The sequence below is a fragment of the Gymnoscopelus microlampas genome, assembly GCF_963454915.1.
Source record: "Gymnoscopelus microlampas genome assembly, chromosome: 23".
Classification (NCBI taxonomy): domain Eukaryota; kingdom Metazoa; phylum Chordata; class Actinopteri; order Myctophiformes; family Myctophidae; genus Gymnoscopelus; species Gymnoscopelus microlampas.
The window spans coordinates 15,438,570-15,461,390 of NC_139960.1; the positions used below are offsets into that span (position 1 = coordinate 15,438,570).

Here is a 22,821-nt window from a genome sequence, read left to right on the forward strand (position 1 = left end):
CACTCCTCGTTCTCCATCATTTTTCTCTGCTTCTTTCAGTTGTGCGTACCCCCGCCATCTCTCTTGTATCTGTCCTCTTTTCTCTCTTTCCTCTCTCGGCCTCTCTCACTCACCCCCCCCCCCTCCCTCCTCCCACTCGCTGTGTCTTCACCCCATCTCTCTCTCTCTCTCTCTCTCTCTCTCTCTCTCTCTCTCTCTCTCTCTCTCTCTCTCTCTCTCTCTCTCTGCATGCACAGAGTCCTCAGCTGACTTCTTACTCGGTGAAAAAGGACTTGTTTGCGTTTTCCATCTCTCTGTGTTTGTCTATCTTCATGTCCTCTGCCATCTTCAGGCCTCTTTCGTCTGTCTTCTGGAAATAATAATAACACACACACACACACACACACACACACACACACACACACACACACACACACACACACACACACACACACACACACACACACACACACACACACACACACACACACACACACACACACACACACACACACACACACACACTCCTCTCTCTCCGTGTAAATGTTTCTCTCTCTTTCTTAAAGGAGCACTTCCCCCAATTTCAACCGTTTCTTCATATGATTGCTCATTATAATATGGACCGGTGCCGTTTCTGTCTCCTCGCTCTGTGTCTCAGTGGAGGGGGCTGAGGACAGTTCAGAGTCCCGTCTACCAGTGACATCATCGGTAGACAGAAATGATAGCATGTTACAATAATGAGCGTTTGTGAGGATCAATTATATGAAGATAAGATTGAAAATGGGTGAAGGCCTACTCCTTTAATCTATCCCCTCCCTGTCTCCTTCCATTGGCTCTCTTAATCCATTTAGACCGGGAAAGAATCTCTGTGTCATTTTTAGATTTCTTTGCCTATTCAAAAATAGCAGATCTACAAGCTCATAGCGCGGCACTCGGTGCTTGTAGATCTGCTATTTTTGACAAATCGTGAACATTTGTGAGCTTGTATATCTGCTATGTTTTAATAGCCAAAGAAATCTTAAAATGACACAGATGTGTTCCCGGTCTTAATGGGTTAAATTCAAAGTGTCTTTACTGGCATGGGAAACATACGTTTCCGTCGGTCTCGACAAGGATACGCCTCACAGTTTTGGCTGTACCCCCCATTCCGTACAGTGTTGCCAGATTCTGTGAGAGAAACAAGCAACCAGGTCTAGGAAAACCAGCCCAAAAGAAGCGACTATGGGGCCACACGAGCACTTAAACATATACATCGGCTAATTTGAAAATGGCAGATCTACAAGCTCACAGTCACAACGCGTCGCGATGCGACGCGTTGTGACTGTGAGCTTGTAGATCGGCCATTTTCAAATAAAATCTTTCGGGGGAAATTATAATAAGCAGATCTGGCAACCCTGACTCCGTACCCAGTGGTCTTTGAGCAGAGAGAGAGAGACGATGGTGTCCTTATCCGTCTGTCCATCTCCTCACTGATTCAGACTGTCCCTGGAGACCTGTGTGTGGGGGGTGTGGGGGGGGGGGGCAGTTGTCCGAAGGGAAATGGACCAATCCCCCCAATCTGATCCTGCCACCCGCACTCAGGAAATTGCTGCTTGTCGGGGTAAACATGGTGCCAGTTAAGCTGGGGGGAGCGGGGGTTCACCAAATCCACCAAGAAAAAGGCCTGCCTTACTTGTTTTTGTTGTTGTTTTTTTGTCATTTGAAAGCAGTGGAAAGTAACTAAGCACGTTGTTTACTTAAGTACAGTACTTATACAATTTTGAGGTATTTGTACTTTACTTTAGTACTTCCAATATCAAATACTTTTACTTCTACTCCACTGCATCGCGGATGCAAATATTGTACTTTTACTCCACTACAATATGTATTTGTAGATTTTGATTACTATTGCAAAACATACATTAACCACTTCAGCCCCATATACATTTCAGCCATTTGAAATGGGATGCGACGCATTGTGAGCTTGTAGATCTGCTATTTTCAAAAGATGTTTATACATTTGAAAACTTGAAATGGGACATTCCGCCTAATGAGTTGTACTTTTGGTACTTTAAGTACATTTTGATGCCAATACTTATGTACTTTTACTCAAGTAAACTTAGAATTACGGACTTTTACTTGTAACAGAGTATTTCTACATTGCAGTATTGATACTTTTACTTAAGTAAACCATTTTAGTACTTTTTGCACCACTGTCCGAAAGCACCCTTCACAGTGCATCCACAATAGTTATTGCACGATAAAATCCATACCATAGTAGTGGTTATCAAACTTTTGAATGTCATGGTCCCCCCATAACTCACAGAGTTACAGACCTGTAAAGGTCCATTTAGAATCCCCTCCTCAAGGAACCCTGGACCCCCTCTAGTCTCAGCCTGCACAGACATTATAAGAGGTTTTTCTCACCCTTGTTCAGTGCCTGCGCCATTATATTTAAATATATTTTTACAATGTAATGTCATACTTTTTACTAATACTGCCTGGATCACGCTCAAGGGCGGATCCCAGGCTTACATGAAGAGGGAATATTCACATCGTATAGATAAGATAGTATTTGTGTACGATGAGAGTTTCAGGCGAAACTCTGGGTTTCTCCATACAAAAAACCCAAGCCCCTCGGCGACGTTCTCCCGTACTACGCTTGCCGTAAAGTGAAGTGAATTTCTCCGAGCGAAACGCACTCATATTTAATGAGAGGTATAGAGTGTTGTATAACAACTGGCTTGGCTTTCCCCCGCTGCTGACTAAAGAAAGACAAGCTCAAACTGCCCTTTGTGCCGTGTGGTTTGTAATCAAGTAGTGGCATATATCCTTCAGCTAGAGAGAGAGAGAGAGAGAGAGAGAGAGAGAGAGGCAGAGAGAAACTGCGCTGTACAATAGAGAGACAGACAGAGAGTGAAGGGGAATGTAGTAGATATTGGCTCTAAGCAGTTAACTTGCTGAAAGCTTGGGGTTTTCTAGAACACAACAACGCAAACAGTCATTTGACTGTCGTCTCTGTTTTGCCGGTACGGAATCCGCCGCTGCTGCTTCTTTCTTTTTTCTCTCTCTTATTTTCTGCGGTGCAGTGGAGTTGAAATCGCCAATTGCATTAATGAGCTAGTAAATAAATGTCTATTGTGCCTTACACTAATGACCTCCAAAGGCCCAGACAGTAAACTGGGGGGGTAAAATTGCATCCAGGGAGACGTCCATTATGCTCTGCCAGCCACCCATGAAATCCAACATGTGAGGGCTTGTGTGCACGTGTGTATACTGTATGTATGTGTGCGTGTGCGTGTGCGTGTGCGTGTGCGTGTGCGTGTGTGCGTGCGTGCGTGCGTGTGTGTGCACAGTCTGCACCCTGGCATTTGTTTGCTTGCATGTGTGATCTGTGTTGATTCAACACACACGCACGCACACACGCACGAATGCGCACATGCATGCACACAGGCCGTGAGTGCACACAATCCTGTGTGTGTGTGTGTGTGTGTGTGTGTGTGTGTGTGTGTGTGTGTGTGTGTGTCAGTCTGTCCACGGAGGGCTTATGTCTCCCATTCTTTAGATCGGGTATTTTTTTGAAAATTCTTGCAAAGTTCTGAAAGATTTTGAATGATTTTGAAATACATTTCAATTTGTGGGTCCTTGGCGTGAAAACGTTTGAGGACCACTGACTTATGTTGTGTGATGGTCAGTTTGTGTGTGTAGTCACTGGTCAGAGATATCAGGTAAGGCTGAACTACCAGAAGGAGGTCATCTGAGGCCACAGCTGGCTGCGAGGGAGAGAGGGAGAGAGAGAGATACAGGGGAAAGATGGAGACAGGGAAATGTAGACGGAGGGGGTTTAAAAAGAGAGAGAGATGAGAGTGAGGGAGAGGTAGAGAGAAGAGATGAAGTGAGAAGCAACCTGGGGGAAGCGAGAGAGAGAGAGAGAGAGAGAGAGAGAGAGAGAGAGAGAGAGAGAGAGAGAGAGAGAGAGAGAGAGAGAGAGAGAGAGAGAGAGAGAGAGAGAGAGAGAGAGAGAGAGAGAGAGAGAGAGAGAGAGAGAGAGACAGACAGAGAGAGAGACAGAGAGACAGACAGACAGACAGACAGACAGACAGACAGGAATGTGAGCAGTGGTGGAAAAAGTACACAAATATTTGACTGAAGTAAAAGCAAAGTAACTAATAACTAAAGTTTTCAAATAATTGTATTGAAAATGTAAATATACAATATTTAAAAAAGTTAAAGTAGAATATTTGCCTCTGAGATGTAGTGGAGTAGAAGTAAAAGTACTGAAAATTGAAAATACTCCAGTAAAGTAAAAAGAAATACCTCAAAATTGTACTTAAGTACAGTACTTGAGTACGTGTACTTAGTTACATTGCACCACTGGATGTGAAATAGGCAGCGAGCCCAGCCAGTGTTGGGTGTTTACCCGCTGAGTGTCAGGCCTTGCTCCTGGAGAGTGGGTGTGGAATGCCACAGAGGAGAGCATCCTCGGCCGAACCCAGACCCAGCCACCCTCTCAGGGCTTTAAGATGAGAGAGTTATGCCTGATTAATACTCGGTATAAATCGAACGGTATAAAGACGAAGGGCTTAAAACTGACACAGCTTCATACTTGGTATAAATCACCCTGTAGCCCCTGTAGGGGGGTCTGACGGGGGGTGGGGGGGCTTCTTCTGCTACTCCCCCCGAAGATGTTCTGAATTTAATGCGTTTCATTTATTTTTTCAAATCATTTCCTGGTAAAGTGTGATTAGCTGGATTTCTATATTATGTATTGGATACTATATCTTTAGAGCCTTCACCCTCTTGACTGATTCTGGAAAAATAAGTCTTCTTACAAAATCTGTCTCTAAATGTTTTACTTCTGACAATAGTGACACAATATTGTAACTCCTTAAAGGAAAATCTTTTCTATGATATGATATCTTAGGATGAATGGTACGGTAGAAAAATGTCATAACTCCATCCTGGGTCCGCCACAGCTTAAAAGGTGCGCGGATAGGCCTTGCGTTAGATCGCGTATTTTAATAGCTTTTTTGTTTGTTTTTTGTGAGATCTGACGTTCATAGTGACAGAACACTATGCAACAAAAAAAAAACTAAGTCTTGCTAGACGAGATTGAAATCTCGTCTAGCGAGACTTTTTTTTAAACTTATTTTTTGACCATTCATCCTAAGATATCATAACATCATAGAAAAGGTAAGAAAACCTTAGTCCAAAATTCTCCTTTAACCAAACCTTGTGATATAGGGATCCAGCTCCAGCAATGAGTTTTATACCAAGCATCTCCCACACTCAAAGCAAAATAAATACATGTGTAGCTATTAGCTACCTGAGCAGATACGCGTTACTAACCATGTAAATCCCCAAATAACCCCATATATTTGAACAGTATGACCAAACAAATAAGAACAAAACCACAAGTGACATGAGCCTAGGAAGAATGCCTGCAACATTGTGTGTTTGATCAACAGGCAATTGTAGCACGGCACCGAGCGCCACGCTACAAGCTTGTAGATCAGATTTTTTTGAACATTTGTGAAAATGTGTGCAAATCTTTGAATGTATATATTCTTTTAAAGCGAAAGGGGGAGGGGGGCGCGTAGGATGCGTAAATTACGTCAGACTTCTGTGCTTTATGGGTTAACAATAATATTTGAGTAACTGATGTCCCCAGTTCTCACCAATATTCCTGTCAAGCAATGACCATGTGAAGTTTGACTGTGTTGGCCTGGATTCCTGCCCGGCGACAGGCACAGAGCTGCTGTGTGAGTTGATGGATCAGCGAGTGTACACACACACTGAGAGCTAAGGAGGGCGAGTCAAGACAGAGGCTATATGAGCTCTTGTCTTCAGACTAAAATACCACATCGCCCGTAATCCCGGTATAATCGTTGTAATCCTTGTTCAACTCTTTGCTGGATAATATCCGGGAAGGGAACATTTCAACGGTGTATTTTTTATATTTATATGAAACTTAAGATAAAAATAGAGTAATTAATAAACAGTAATAAGGGATCATGGGCTTTGGGCGTAATTATAGCCGAGGCTTAAGAGCATTGAAAGGTGTGTGTTTCGCGCGCGTGGGAGCCGTCAAAATCAGACGCCAGCCGATTACTGGTACCAAGGTTCTAAAGATGGTTATGTCGGCCTGCCCAACGCATTACTGGGGAAGACTAGGCTACCATGGAATTTGCTGAGCACCATCATGCTTCGCGGAGGATGAACCCTACTGATTGTTTTTGACTGCATGGATTTTCACCACCATCAGGCCAAATGTCAACTTTGTACACAGTATATCTCCTCTATACGCAGATTATAACATAATATATGCCCTCCCCTCCAATAATAATTATAAAGAAATTCCTATGTAGGCCTACTGTATAGATTATGACACAACCCACTTTCTCTCTTCCTCAATGCTACACACAAAGTCAATAAAAGTGACTCTCCAGTCTCCACCAAAGAGACTACGTCAGACTACAACAGACTGCAATCTGTTGGCAAAAGTTGGCATTTCGTTCAGCACAAACTGTCGACCGATGTGCACATTGTTGTGCTAATGCATGGGCTGCCGGTGTTGCCAGGTCTGCTTATTATAAGCGACTTTGGGCTTGTTTTCCTGTAAAGTCGCTTGTCAATATTCATAGTTGCTGGTTGCTTTTATTTGGGCTTGTTTCTGAAGTGTAGTTGCTTATTTGGACTGGCTTTTAAGATTATTTTTGAAAATAGCTGATATAAAAAGCCAAAAGAAGTGGTGAAACTGGTCGCTTCTTTAGGCCTTGTTTTCGTAGACCTGGTCGCTTGTTTCTCTCACAGAATCTGGCAACACCCAAGCCAGCTCGGACCAAACCTTTACCCCTCTCTCTCCCCCCTCTTCTCTACCCCACGGCTTTACCAGCCGGCCCAAAGACTGAACATGTTCGGTTTCTCTGAGTCGGTCGATAACCCCCCGACGGACCTCTACCCGACGGAACGACGATATCCAACGCTTTCCAGCGCAGAGTCGTCCTAAAATCGGTGTCTTGTTTTCATCTCTGTCTGCTGGGGGTGACAGGATGGACAGATAATGGTTTGAAAAACCATCTTGTGGCTACAAAGGTCACGGGTTTGACCTCCGTGAATTGTGCCAATTTGTGTCCGTCGACATGTGTCCGCTTTAAGTTTGCCAAAGAAAGACACGATAGGACACACAGGAGTATAGCTGGGAGTTGCACCATCCACCGAAACCATGCTCGTTCTACTCTGCAGTCATTGTGAAACTCACTCTCGATAAAAGCATCATCAGACAAACCTGTATACTACCTTAACATGCACCGTCATTGTAATCTGCCTATCTCTCTCTCTCTCTCTCTCTCTCTTTCTCGTAACCCATATTCAGCCAAACAAGCGAAGCGGGGGGGCCTGGGGGAATGCTCGACAGTATGGTACAGGGCTATATAGGGTTTCACACACCCGAACACACCCTTTCCCAACCTATGCTCTTGAGAGCTGCCCGCCCCCAAGCAGGTGAAACTGAAACTGCGGCCAGGGCTGTGACAATAGAGCCCGCGGCGGTAATGCCGGTGTGTGTGACTCGCGGTTCCCAGCCTTTCTGCTGCGTTCCCACTGCATGGTGACTTTACTGGATGTGAACATTTCACACGTTGTACTGTGTAAGTTCACAGGCAGTTTGCTCACGTATTAAAGAGAGAGATCGTGTGTGTGTGTGTGTGTGTGTGTTTGTGTGTGTGTGTGTGTGTGTGTGTGTGTGTGTGTGTGTGTGTGTGTGTGTGTGTGTGTGTGTGTGAGTGTGCGTGTGCGCATATGCATGTGCGCATATGCATGTGCGTGTACAGAGAGAGCGAGAGCCAGAGCTGTGTGTATCTATATACTATAGTATATATACATTTGTGTATGAGAGAAAGAGATTTTGTGTTCATGCATGTGTGTGTCCATGCTAACATGCATGTGTGTGTGTGTGTGTGTGTGTGTGTGTGTGTGTGTGTGTGTGTGTGTGTGTGTGTGTGTGTGTGTGTGTGTGTGTGTGTGTGTGTGTGTGTGTGTGTGTGTGTGTGTGTGTGTGTGTGTGTGTGTGTGTGTGTGTGTCTGTCTGTGTGCGTTTATTACCGGTTCACTGGCGAGCCACTCCCCAAGGGCCTCGTGATTAAGCCCACGGTCCACATCTATCTTCTAAACACACACACACACACACACACACACACACACACACACACACACACACACACACACACACACACACAGGTTTTTATTTTAAGCCACCAGGTCAACACACACATTCACATTCGGTTCACATATTACTCAAACCACACACTGTGGCTTTTCCCATAATTAGCATGATGCAACATTCCTATTCTTCATGCCCGATATGTCATCACACGTTGCCCCCATGCGGTGCGGTTCCCACGTATTACTTTCGATTTGTCTTTTACGAGTGACACCCGTTTCCCAGATAAAGCTTTGACTGGCACGTCTCATTTGGCGTGTGACGCAACCTGAGGTTATTGTTGGCTGTTAACTCTGGAGGCCTGTATAATTAATCATTTTTATGGCTATGTGAGCGTGTCATTCAGATGGATGGATGGATAGATGGATGCACCACATGGCATGCGGCGTAACAACTGGGCCAATTAACCCTCTGACTTAACACTGGTGCCAATGGCAACATCTCAATGTCAATGGCAACTATTACAACAACTATTACAGTAAGGCCTATTTTGTACTCTGTCTAGGCGTGTCAGAAGTATTACATAATCGTCACAATCAATTCCATGTTAAAAATGTTCATATATTTTCAAAATAATTCTAAAATGGTGGAAATAGCAGATCTACAAGCTCAAAACGCGTCGCATGAGCTTATAGATTGGCTATTTCCACTATAAATGTTTCTTTTTAAGTATAAAGTAATTAAATGTGTTATGTATCATATCTGCCCTGTGCAACTTTTGTTTACGAAGGCTAAAAGCCAAACAGATAATTTTTTTAATAATGTTCCATTAATGTTCAACGACAGAAACACAATTAAATTGTAAATCGCAATTATTTGAGTGACAATTGATCGTCAAGTACATTTTCATAATCGTGACAACCCTAACTCTGTCAGACCTTGATGCCAAGCAGCGAAAATAGTCAGTAGATTGTAGATTGGCTGAATTTTTTTGAATTATTCAACCTTTTCACCCACTATTACCTGTCAAAATAGAGATGCCTGATTGAAAGTGGTGGTGCAATTGGGGTTCATAGGTCTTTTAGTTAGTTCTATTAGCAAGTGACTAACCGATTCATGTTTTTATTTTATTTGTATTATTATCATTATTATTATGTTATCCTATCATTAGTATTTAATGGGACACTTGTCTCTGTGTCTTCAAAGCACACAGCTGCGATGCGTCACATATCCTTTCCCTCTCCCGTTAACGAGATCATGAGTAACTGGCTCTATAATCTTTTTCACATTGTTATTTTAGCCTCTTTAATTATCTCTGTCCTTGTTGCACTCATGTCACTGTTTTTTCCATCTCTTTGCTCCGCTCTGTTACGCCACTGTGATGATTCACCCTCTCCCCTGTCAACGAGAACATCATTCACTGGCCCTAATCTTTGCTGTAATGTTAATCTGCAGTTCCATCGGTGAAGGTTTTTTAACCCATTAAGACCTGAGGCCGCGTCTAAAAAAATCTAAATCCTAAAAAAAAATCGGAAAAAAATATAAAAAAATAATTTTCATGATTTTTCAAAAATAGCAGATCTACAAGCTCGTAGCGCGGCACTCGGTGCCGCGCTATGAGCTTGTATATCTGCTATTTTTGAATAGCCAAAGACATCTAAAGTGACACAGATGCGTTCCAGGTAACAATGGGTTAAATGTGTAATATGTCTCCTTTTTTATATGACTTTTTTATATGACTCTTTTATATGACTCTTTATACGACCTTTCATGGTTTTATTGTTTGCAATTAAGAGCGTATACAGGGGATTCTGTGCTTTTTCTCAAGGGCACTACAGTATGGCAGAACACATGGCCGTTGATTAGCATCTTGGCTTGTTCTCTAAGGATTCTATTGATTCTGTTGTGGGGATTGAACTCGTGGCATTTTAGATACAGGGCAGAATACCCTGAACCTAGTGGCAGAGCGCATGTTTGTGTATGGGTAAATGTTTTGGTTTCAGTGTTATGCTGATAACGAGCTGTATACATGTACGCACGCACGCAAGCATGCACACACGCACACACACACACACACACACACACACACACACACACACACACACACACACACACACACACACACACACACACACACACACACACACACACACACACACACACGCACACACACACACACACACACACACACACGGTAGCTTACCTTTCACTAAGATGCTCACAATGTCCTCTGGGTTCTATTAAAGAAGGAATGCATCACTTAACAATATCAAATTAAAGTGTGCGTGTGTGTGTGTGTGTGTGTGTGTGTGTGTGTGTGTGTGTGTGTGTGTGTGTGTGTGTGTGTGTGTGTGTGTGTGTGTGTGTGTGTGTGTGTGTGTGTGTGTGTGTGTGTGTGTGTGTGTGTGTGTGTGTGTGTGTGTGTGTGTGTGTGTGTGTGTGTGTGTGCGCGCGTGTGCGTGCGTGTGCGTGTGGGGCACAGTGCTGGTACACAGAGTTAATAACCTTGGCTCTTAGGACCCAATCAAAGCTGCAGAATGAGGATATTAAAAAAGAAAACTTAACACATACACAGACACACAATCTCGCACACGCACAAGCACACACACACACACACACACACACACGCACACAAAGTACTCTAATGTGAAAAAGACAGGTATTGTCTCCCTAATAGCCATGATGGCTCCATGATAGGGCCATTCCCACATCCAGGCCATTTCCCCAGTGAAGTGATAAGTGTGAGTGAAAGTGCTCAATCTCTAGCTGGGATGATAATAACCCTCTTTTGTGACCAGCAAAGTGGTGCTGTTTTCAATTGCCTGCCAACCATTTCAATGCTATTCGTCATTTTCCTCACAGCTGGCTAGCTAGGGTAGTACCGCTAAAATGGTCCTCCACAAATTCCCTGCGGTAATATGGTGCTAGCCAAATACATAGACGAGTAACAGGAAAAAATGCACATCACGTTCAGTGATGTGCAATTTATTTATATTATATTCTCAAATATAATAAAGGCAGAAATAGCAGATCTACAAGCTTACAACATGTCATGAAGTTACGAGCTGTAAGCAAAAAAAATTGAAAGTATAACGTTTTTACGTGTCAGTAACGTCTTTATATATTCAAGTTATTTGTCATATCTGCCCTGTGCGACTTTGATTACGAAGCCTAAAAGGCAAACAGATATACATTTTTGATTCATGTTCCAATATTCAATGCCAAAAACACAATGAAATCGTTAAATGCAATTATCAACTTAACCCTTTAAGACCTGAGGCCGATTCTACAAATGTCTTCTAAATCCTAACCGTTTTTTTGAAAAAAACCTATGTTAGTCAGTGGTTCGCAAACATTTTCATGTCAAGGACGCTCAAATGATATGTATTTGGCCGCGGACCCCTATCTCAGAAGCAAAGACATGAGTTACAAACGTTCGCTTGAAAAATATGTACGTACAAAGATTTTCAAAAATCTTCACGATTTTTCAAAATTTAGCAGATCTACAGGCTCGTAGTGTGGCACCGAGTGCCGCGCTACGAGCTTGTAGATCTGCTATTTTTTAATAGCCAAAGAAATCTAAAGTGACACAGATGCGTTTCCAGGTCTCGATGGGTTAAATTTGTAATCGTGACAGCCCAAGCTTCAAGCGATCTCCAAGCTCTCGGCTGGAGAGCTGGTAGATCGGCTCGTACAGCTTGCACTCTTGTGAGCACGTAGATGCGCTCTTTTTTCGTTGCGTGACACTGTTGTGCGACAAAGTCTAAATCAGGGTTTGAGTGACTCGGATAAATGAGATGCATAGCATGTCATCCTGTCAACGAGGCCGCTTTGGCATTTAGGAAAGGTGAGCAGTTGAAGAGACGTGACAAATGGTTGCGATACCTGTTCATGCATGTACTGTGTGTGGGAAGTCTAGCTTGCATTTTTTATTGTGCACAATAAGAGCGTAGACAGGAATACCGTGCTTTTGCTCAAGGGTACTATGGCAGAACACATGGCCCCTGATCGACACCTTGGCTGTTGTGAGAATTTAACCTAGGTTGGAATACCCTGAACCTAATGGCAGAGTGCAAGTTTGTATGCTTGCATACGCATTTTTTGCAAGCACATACATTTGTGCTTGCAAACTAACTGTGCTTGCAATTGTGCCTGCAAACTAACTAAAGCCAAAGAAATTAGGGTAGTAGACACCAAAAGTGTCCTTGAGCAAGACACTGAACCCCTAACTGCTCTTGATGAGCGGATTGGTTCCATTGCCGTGGCTCTGCCATTGGTGTGAATGGTTGAATATTATGTAAATGCACATTATAAAGCGCTTTAAAATACATAATGCACTATAGAAACGCACACCATGTTCTGTCAAAGCCTTTTAGCCTGGATATCGCATTATTATTCCGCATACTCTAATCTGCTTGTACGTAGTCAAAGGATTTATGTAAAATCCACTTAAAGCACAGAATAATTCCTGACATATCCAGGGACACGGGCGGGAATCATTGGCTGAATAAAGCTTTGTCAGATGTGTTATCGAGAACTATGCCAGGTTGGAAGCTATTTAGCTTTTGTCCGTGTTTAAATAGATTTGCGACATTGCAAAACATTATCTAGTCTTTCAATCTCTCGTCATTTGAAGGTTCTGCTTCTTTTCTTTGTAAGATGTGCTCTCTGCACAACCTGTGCAGCTGCTTTCAAGGCCGTCTTTGAATCAAGTGACATTTTCTTGATATGAAAGAAGTGTTGAGATGAGGTAAACTGGTTACCTCTCTCCAAATGATTTTCTTCATTTATGAGCAATATCATTTCAAATACAGAATTCAACATTAAGGATTTTTTGCATGGGCATAAATTAACTGCTTTCAATCCAACCTCCACAGCCAGTCCATAGATCTGCCTGTGGAGGTTATGTCCAAAGGTTCTCAGTCGACCCAGACAGGCCTCTTGTAAAAGTAAAAGGGATATGTTACGGTTACTGAGATAAGATGAAGAGTTTAGATAAACGCGATTACATAGGTGTGAGCATGTACAGCCAACAGCCAACAGACCGGACTGTATAATGACCTCGATTATAGCCTACTTATAGCCTATTAAATGCTACAAAAATACAATCCGAACCAAGGAACGTATACCTCCCACGTCCAATCCTTGCCACGGATCTCTCATCATCACTGCATTTCCCGCTTCTTTTTTTCCCCCCTTTTTCTGCACTTTTATTACTGTTTCTATTGTTGCAGAGGTGTGTGGAGATAACACCCTGTGGCAAACACACTGCATTTTACGGCGCTTCAAAAACCTCAGTCACACCGCGGTGGTTACGATGCCTAGGAGTGGTGAAGTCTTTTAACATTGAACTGGCAACCCCAGCCAACACCGCAATGGCAACTCTATGAACTGGAATAATGTCCTGCAAAAGCTCTGCTGTGATGCCTCCGGGCTTTTTGACTATAGTGTGCCTTCCTTTTGAGTTTAAATTCATCCACGGGGAAACTTAATAACGTTTTTAAGAATTGCAAGAAATTGCTTTGGCCATGTTGCATCATTTGCAGATGCGAGGAAATTAACGTTGTGGTTGCACCCCTGCCTGGTTGGCAGGGGTGTAAAGTAACTAAGTACATTTACTCAATTTTCAGTACTTTTACTTCTACTCCACTACATCTCAGAGGCAAATATTGTACTTTTTCTCCACTACAATTATTTGAAAACTTTAGTTACTAGTTACTTTGTAGATTTAGATTATTATTACAAAGCATACATAAACCACTTCAGCCCTATATACATTTTGCATTGTGATCTCGTAGATCTGCTATTTTCAAAAGATTTGTACACATTTTATACATTTGAAAACTTGTGACTTGGGACATTGCGCATAATGAGTGCTTTCTACTTTTTGTACTTTAAGTACATTTTGATGCCAATACTTTTGTACATTTACTCAAGTACATTTTTAATGCAGTATCGATACTTTTACCTAAGTAAAACATTTAAGTACTTTTTCTCACCTCTGCCTGGTTGCTAATGCGGTATTACAGAATGGAGGGTGGGGGGTGGGGTGTTAGCAGAGGGCTGGTGAGTGGGGGGGGACAGAGACCTATTTCCTGGTGTCAATGACCTGAGAAGAGGTGTGTGTGTGTGTGTGTGTGTGTGTGTGTGTGTGTGTGTGTGTGTGTGTGTGTGTGTGTGTGTGTGTGTGTGTGTGTGTGTGTGTGTGTGTGTGTGTGTGTGTGTGTGTGTGTGTGTGTGGGGGCATTTATTATGGGGGCATTTATTATGTGATTAAGCATGTACGGATCCCTTGCATTTCTTCATTGGCAGATAATTACCAGGGAAATTACCGTGACATACGGTGCAGTGACAGCCCGACAATAAACACTTTTTAGTGCCAACAGGACGTTGCGCAGAACATAAATTCAGAAACGGCAGACTTTACATAAGACAGAAGAAGTTTGAGGAAGTAGGAACGAGAATTAGGCTTTATGAATAAACACTCCGAAATGTGTCGAAAGCGTCAACTCCAGCGGTAAAGGGTTTGCATACTGACGTGACGACACAGGGGCGGCAGAACACCTCCAACGCAGCGCGACACAATAGACAGCGGATTACGAATAATACTCAGCACTCAGGCACTATGTCGGAAACAAATAGAAAGAATAGCGGTCATTTGCATTCTAATGGGCCAACTGCAGAGGAGAATGCCTTCTTTAGGATAGTAGGTGTAGTTGTGTCACCAGGTAATGGCTCAGGACAGATGTGTCAGTACTGTGATATTTGCCCGGACATGTTGACATCCATTTGACAGTAAATGGTAAATGGTGCATTTTATATGGCACCTTTATCCAAAGTGCTTTACAATGTGCCCATTCACCCATTCACACACACACATAGCGATGTATTTGGCCGCCGACCCCCATCTCAAAATATTTTGTTCCAGGGACCCCCAGAAGCAAAGATTTGTGTAAAAAAATGTTCGCTTAAAAAGAATATGCTATGAGCTTGTAGATCTGCTATTTTTGAATAGCCAAAGTCTAAAATAATGCTTTTTAGCTCAAATCAAAAAATGACACAGATGCGTTCCAGGTCTTATGGGCTAAGTAAATATTTCGAGGCCACCAAAGGGGCACGGAGACAAGCTCTTCTGCATTCATTTGCTCTCGACAACGAAGAGTGAGTCTGGTGCTTATAGTTAGTTGGCCCTGCCAAGAACTTGAATTAGGGAAGACAGATTGTGGTTCAAATGTTCAGCTTATCTGATTTCACTCACGATCAGCCAGGAGTGTAATGAATGGCGGTATTATGCAGCTGTCGCTTTTTTTTACAATTAACTGTCCTCTCCGTCAGATGCAACATGTCGAGTCATGTCACTTGCGTTGAGTCATTTGCCGTTCAACTTCCATGGGGACAGAACGTGTCTGCGTGTGTAATGTTCAGATAGTTATACCCTAATGAAAAGCCCCAGATGCTGCGTCCTGGAGGCCACGGGGCCTCGGCTGAACCCCCCAATCTCGTCATTTTGCAGAGGAAAGATTACTCTGTGATGTGATCAAAGGCTCGGCTTACGTTTCCTTTGGTCAGAATTAAGTGCCATTAACCACATGAACTAATAGTGCTCCTAATCTGCACGTGCCATAATACACAGCAAAGATAGCAGATATACGAACTCACAACGCGTCACATCGCGATGTGTTGTGAGCAAAGAAGTATATAGGGTTCAAGTAGTTAAGTTGAAGCATAAGTGTGTTTGTGAGTGAATACGATACATGTGCATATGTGCGATAATGTGTTTGACAATGACAACATTGAGAAAGAGGCATTGGCAACGAGCTGTGTACCATCATGAGAAACCCTTCAAATAGACTACAAAACTGAACCACAACACAAGAGGCCGATAACCTGAGTGCGTGGATAGGATACACCCTCGCACGCACACGCTTTGTGCACCGTCTCTCTTCCCCTTTTGTCTCTCTCTCTCTTTCGCTCTCTTCTGGGAGGAAGCCGTGGAGACGACAAGGTCAACTGTCGTCTCTGTGTTCTCTAGATAGAAGGCCCCTGGGTCCGCTGGCCACAAGCCCAGGGCCCGATCTGAATGGGGGCCCCTATCTGCCTATTGTATCTGCAGAGAAAGACACTCATCCCTTGGACCTGTCTCTTTTCACACCAGAAACATTTCTCACCCTCTCATTGTCTCCATGGCCTAATGTGAATGAAGTCTCTCTTTTATCCCCAGTCACCAAAAAGGATTTGTTTTGTGCCCCCCCACCCCCCCCAACACGCACGCACACACACACACACACACACACACACACACACACACACACACACACACACACACACACACACACACACACACACACACACACACACACACAGTGGTGGGAAAAGTACTCAATGTTTTTGCTTAAGTAAAAGTATCAATACTGCAACGTAAAAGTACTCTGTTACAAGTAAAGGTCTGGTGTTCAAAATGTACTTGAGTAAAAGTACAAAATGTACCAAAAGTAAAAGTACCAACATGTTTGAAAATAGCAGATCTAGAAGCTCGCAACGCGTCGCGACGCGTTGCGAGCTTGTAGATCGGCTATTTTCAAATAGCCTATAGCTATAGGTATAAAATGGGACTAAAGTGGCTAATGTATGTTTTATAATGTAATAGTTTATGTCTGCAAAGTAACTAGTAACTAAAGTTTTCAAATAATTGCAGTGGAGTAAGAGTATAATATTTGCCTCTGAGAGGTAGTGGAGTAGAAGTACGCTCACATTCACTCTCGTACGTATATGAGCGTGCACGCACGCACGCAAACACACAACCTGAAATAACATTTCCAGAGCCGCCCAAAGAAATGCATCTCCAGATAAATATCTTCAGAAGGAAACTCAATGCACATTTCTCTACAAAACGCAAACACAAAGTGGCTTTCGGGAGGCCGTGCCAAGGTCCCTGGAAAACTGGAGAGCTCGTCTGAAAGCTTTGCCCCTCACCCCGGAGAGCTGCCAAGCCCCGGTCTCTCTCTCTCTCTCTCTCTGTCTCCATCTCTGTGGCACTCTCTCTCTCGCTCTCTCTCTCTCTCTCTCTCTCTTACTCATCCCTTACGCTGTTGTTGTCTTTTCTGATTTACTATTCAAGCATATGCTTTATTGGCATTGCCAGGAAATACATTGGGCTTGCCAAAGCGCTCATAGTTATCATCCTATGCAGTATGCACTAAGAATCTCTCTCTCTCTCTCTCTCTCTCTCTCTCTCTCTCTCTCTCTCTCTCTCTCTCTCTCTCTCTCTCTCTCTCTCTCTCTCTCTCTCTCTCTTCTCTCTCTGTCTCTCTCTCTCTCTCTCTCTCTCTCTCTCTCTCTCTCTCTCTCTCTCTCTCTCTCTCTCTCTCTCTCTCTCTCTCTCTCTCTCTCTCTCTCTCTCTCTCTCTCTCTCTCTCTCTCTCTCTCTCTCTCTCTCTCTCTCTCTCTCTCTCTCTCTCTCTCTCTCTCTCTCTCTCTCTCTCTCTCTCTCTCTCTCTCTCTCTCTGCTCTCTCTCTCTCTCTCTCTCTCTCTCTCTCTCTCTCTCTCTCTCTCTCTCTCTCTCTCTCTCTCTCTCTCTCTCCTCTCTCTCTCTCTCTCTGTCTCTCTCCTCTCTCTCTCTCTCTCTCTCTCTCTCTCTCTCTCTCTCTCTCTCTCTCTCTCTCTCTCTCTCTCTCTCTCTCTCTCTATCTCTCTCCTCTCTCTCGTCTGTCTGTCTGTCTGTCTGTCTGTCTGTCTGTCTGTCTGTCTGTCTGTCTGTCTGTCTGTCTGTCTGTCTGTCTGTCTGTCTGTCTGCCTGCGTGCCTGCCTGTCAAAGCCATTTAGCTGTGTGACTTATAGCCATTTCTCATTTGCCACAGGTAATTTGGCAGGTGACAAACAGTCCTGTAGCATTCTCTCTGCTCTGTTGTCAGGGGAGAAGTGTGTGTGTGTGTGTGTGTGTGTGTGTGTGTGTGTGTGTGTGTGTGTGTGTGTGTGTGTGTGTGTGTGTGTGTGTGTGTGTGTGTGTGTGTGTGTGTGTGTGTGTGTGTGTGTGTGTGTGTGTGTGTGTGTGTGTATGCGTGTGTGTGGGGGGGATGTGCTTTGGGGGGGGGGGGTGCTTTGTCCGCTTGGACAATAGCGTAAACTCATTTGTCATTCAGAGCCTTTTAAATGGAGCCATCATGGGCTTTCAGTGCTCCGCGGTGACGGATGGTGCAGACCTTGTCTAAATAAATCACGCCAGGCTTCCCCTGGCCTGTCAAACTGACCGTGCTGGACGTTGTCCCGTGCTACGCCGTGACGTGGCTGTTTTCCTGTGCCGGGTGCCTTTCCCCTCAGGGACCGCGAATGCAATTAATGCTGTATTATGCGCTTGCTTCTCGTTCGCCTGTTTGACAAAAGGCAATACGGTTGATGAGGTTTTTAATGCAGTTATGAGAACATTCTGCTGTGGCTCGACTCTCATTGATTCATTTAGTCTTCTCACACAAAAGATGAAGAGATGTACTAGATGTATACAGTGCTGTAAAGTACTGTACTTAAGTACAATTTTGAGGTACTTTTACTTTACTGGAGTATTTCCAATTGTCTATACTTTTACTTCTACTCCACTACATCTCAGAGGCAAATATTGTACTTTTACTCCACTACAATTATTTGAAAACTTTAGTTACTAGTTACTTTGTCGATATAGATGATTACATTATAAAACATACATTATCCACTTTATCCCTATTTTATACATAGGCTAATTGGAAATAGCAGATCTACAAGCTCACAGTGCGACGCGTTGCGAGCTTGTAGATCGACTATTTTAGAACATTTTAGTACTTTTACCTTTGGTACTTTAAGTACATGTTGATACCAATACTTTTGTACTTTTACTCAAGTCAATTTTGAATTCCAGACTTTTACTTGCAACAGAGTACTATTTTATACAGTTTTGCAGTATTGATACTTTTACTTAATTAAAACATTTGGGTACTTTTTTCCACCACAGCCCATTTGTAACAAAAGTCTTTGCGTCTCTCGTTGTTGTGTGGACGGATCGTCAGGCTCGTCCCTGAGATGAAGTGTTCCCCAACAAACAATGACATCATTGTGATGGAGCTGAAGTGAGAGATGAGTACCAGAGACCCCTCTCCTCTCACTCTTTCAGGGTCTTCAGAATAGAGAGGGAATAGAGGTGGGGTCTCTCTCTCTCTCTCTCTCTCTCTCGTGAGAACTTGCTGAGATTGATGGGATTGGGACTAGCCGGGTTGCAACTATCAATTAACAGTATTCTGAAAAGAACGTATGTTTCTATATCAGTGGTGCTCAAACTTTTTCATGTCACAGACCCCCCCCAAAATTATATGTATTTGGCCGTCGACCCCCATCTCAAAATATGTTGTTCCAGGGACCCCCCAGAGGCAAAGATTTGAGTTACAAATGTTCGCTTAAAAAATAGCCATATTCAAAAATATGCACAAGTTTTCACGATTTTTCCAAAAATAGCAGATCTACAAGCTCATAGCGCGGCACAGAGTGCCGCGCTATGAGCTTGTATATCTGCTATTTTTGAATAGCCAAAGTATAAAAAGGTTAAAAAAAATGATTGTGACGCTATATTAACACATTTTGCTGGGGACCCCCTGGAACCCCACCAAGGACCCCTGGGGGTCCCCGGACCCCACTTTGAGAACCAACACCCTAAACAACAAATGACGTGTTCCCGACCACAGTCCCATTTGGCACGAGACATCCAGACTTGAGATATTTCATCGATCTATTAAGATGATTGAGTCCTATAAGTGTAGTCCTTCTATTCAACCAAGGACTTGGATGACCCCATGAAACAGTCAGTTTGTCATTTTGTGTAAGAATAGGTTTCACTTTGACGAAAAATGGGCTTGGGGTTAGGTTTGAGTGAGGCATCTCATGTTGGAACAGAGTCTAAACTGTCTTTTCTAAATAGTTCTCTTCCTGTGTGACGGGGTGTGTGTTTGTTCAATTCATGCTGTTGTTGAGAAAGCAGCCCCGGCGGGACCAAGCTGTCCACCGTGTGGTTTATCTTAAACTGGAGCAATCAAATAAATGTGACGTTTTGTGGGCCAGATGATATCAGACCATATTGGAGCATATTGAGAGATCCTGACAAATGATACATGGGGATCAACAGAGGACAGTCGACTCGGCTGTAGCTCGACTCGACTTTATTGTCACATCACACATAGGTTTACAGGCCTAAAGAAGTGGGTGAAATTCTTTGTCGTACAAGTTCCATCATTGCACTTTTCAACAAAAGTGGAAAGGAAAACACATTCATCAGCCTTTACAAAATGGCCATGAGTCAAATAATAGAGAGAGAGAGAGAGAGAGAGAGAGAGAGAGAGAGAGAGAAGTAGTAGGAATATGGCAAGAGAAATGGATTGCTTAAGGGAGTGAGAGAGAGAGAGAGAGAGAGAGAGAGAGGGGGGGGGAGAGAAAAGGGCAAGAGAGAGTGGACAGTCATCTGGCTTCAAGGAATTCTCTGACTTAGGGAGCGGGGGAGGGAGTGGGGGTGGAGGAGTCGTATGGGCTTGATGCTGCTTGATGGGGAGGAAGGGGGTGGGGAGACAGGGTTGTTGACTCTCAAGTGGTGTGTGTGTGTGTGTGTGTGTGTGTGGGGGGGGGGGGGGGGGGGGGGGCAGTGGTGGAAAGTAACTAGGTACATTTACTTAAGTACTGTACTTAAGTACAATTTTGAGGCATTTGTACTTTACTTGAGTATATCCAATTTCCAATACTTTTACTTCTACTCCACTACATCTCAGAGGCAAATGTTGTACTTTTACTCCACTATGTTTACTTGAAAACTTTAGTTACTAGTTACTTTTCAGATACAAACTATGATATAATGAAACATACATTAACCACTTTAGCCCTATTTCATACCTAGGCTATTTGAAAATAGCAGATCTACAAGCTCACAACGCGTCGCATCGCGATGCGTTGTGAGCTTGTAGATCTGGTATTTTCAAATATTTAGTACTTTTACTTTTGGTACTTTAAGTACATATTGATGCCAATACTTTTGTACTTTTACTCAAGTACATTTTTAATTTTGGACTTTTACTTGTAACAGAGTATTTTTATATTGCAGTATTGGTACTTTTACTTAAGTAAAGAATTTGAGTACTTTTTCCACCACTGGGGGGGGGGGGGGGCTATGAGGGCAGGGTGTAAGAGAGAAATGTGGGAGGGGCCCACAACCTGATTGCACACACACACACACACACACACACACACACACACACACAGAGAGAGTCAGTCAGTCACACTCTGCGCTTCAATCAGTGACACTCACTCAGCATTTGGGACTACACCACCACCTCGCTCTGTCTCTCTCTCTCTCTCTCTCTCAGCCAGTGAGTCTACTCTCTCTCTCTCTGCTGTTAGAACCACAGACAGCAGCAGTACTACGGCTCAATGAGGAGCTCGTGTTTGGATTCAGCCACAACATTGTTCAACTGGGTTTTCTTCTTCTTCCAGTCACCTGACTCGGTCACTCAGCCAGCCAGCCACCCCGTGGGACAGGGACTGCTTTTTACAAAGAGAGGAGAAGAAGTGCTGTTGTGTGCACCCTAGGGATTTTTCTGTTTTTGTTGGATCTGTTGGGAGTGTGTGGAGCAGTAAGGGACCAGGAGGTATGGATTCATAGCTTGAGTCTTCAGGATACTGGTGGTGTAAAGGGACTCATGTTGTTGAGGTTACCAGAGAGAAGCATGCTGTTTCTGGAGGTAAGAAAAGATCTTGACCGTACTGACTTAATATCATGATGCATTCTGTATTCAGGTTGTATGTGCCCCTAGGGAAAGGGCACACATTTGTGTTTTGCTTTTGTATTCATTTATGAAGTCTTTGAACTTCTGCTGTATTTCACCTTGGGGCTCAGACCTAACAGTTTAACTGAATAATGAACAGGATTTTTACTTGTGCTGTGTCAAGGAGACATCATCAGAGTAGTCTTGAACCATTAAGGAGCTTGTGTGTGTGTGTGTGTGTGTGTGTGTGTGTGTGTGTGTGTGTGTGTGTGTGTGTGTGTGTGTGTGTGTGTGTGTGTGTGTGTGAGGTGTTGATAGAGTGGGCTGGAGAGAGTATAGGTGGATAGGCTAAGCTTAGCTCAAGATTACTGAGCTGTTGGACAAGCTGGAAGAAGTGATAGTGTTTTGTGTCTCTGTCTGTCTGTCTGTCTGTCTGTCCATATAGTTATAAATCAGATGTCTTGTCTTGAGTGGGCATTCACGTGTATGCAGTGGTGGAAAGTAACTTTACTTAAGTACTGTATTAAGTCCAATTTTTAGGTATTTGTACTTTACTTGAGTCTATCCAATTTCCAATACTTTTACTTTTACTCCACTACATCTCGGATCCAAATATTGTGCTTTTACTCCACTATATTTGTTTGAAAACTAGTTACTAGTTGCTTTGTAGATTTTGATTATTATTACAACCACTTCAGGCCTATATACATTTCGGCCATTTGAAAATAGCCGATCTACTGTACTGTAGGAGCTTGTAGATCTGGTATTTTTAAAATATTTTTTAAAATTTGAAAACTTTAAATGGGACATTCTGCATAATGAGTACTTTTACTTTTGGTACTTTAAGTACATTTTTGATGCCGATGCTTTTGTACTTTTACTCAAGTAGATTTTTAATTCCAGACAGAGTATTGCAGTTGTGATACTTTTACTTAAGT

The 22,821-nt window shown here is 43.2% G+C and overlaps 2 protein-coding genes across 3 annotated transcripts in view; one reads left to right on the forward strand and one right to left on the reverse strand.

Moving 5' to 3' along the window:
- LOC311039496 (prickle-like protein 1) overlaps positions 1 to 22,821 on the forward strand; it is a 64,678-nt gene that overhangs the window by 9,415 nt on the left and 32,442 nt on the right. The window contains exon 1 of one of the 2 annotated variants that reach the window (XM_084049416.1): positions 21,445 to 21,859. The exons of the other annotated variant lie outside the window; for it this stretch is intronic. Coding sequence (XP_083905542.1) covers positions 21,818 to 21,859 — 42 coding nt within the window. The 5' untranslated portion in view covers positions 21,445 to 21,817. Of the gene's footprint in view, positions 1 to 21,444; positions 21,860 to 22,821 lie in introns of those variants that run through there. 2 annotated transcript variants of the gene reach the window in all.
- sema3aa (sema domain, immunoglobulin domain (Ig), short basic domain, secreted, (semaphorin) 3Aa) overlaps positions 21,144 to 22,821 on the reverse strand; it is an 818,452-nt gene continuing 816,774 nt past the window's right edge. Inside the window, exon 18 of the transcript XR_014600174.1 lies at positions 21,144 to 21,269. The gene's annotated coding sequence lies outside the window, so the exon portion shown is untranslated. The remainder of the gene's footprint in view (positions 21,270 to 22,821) is intronic.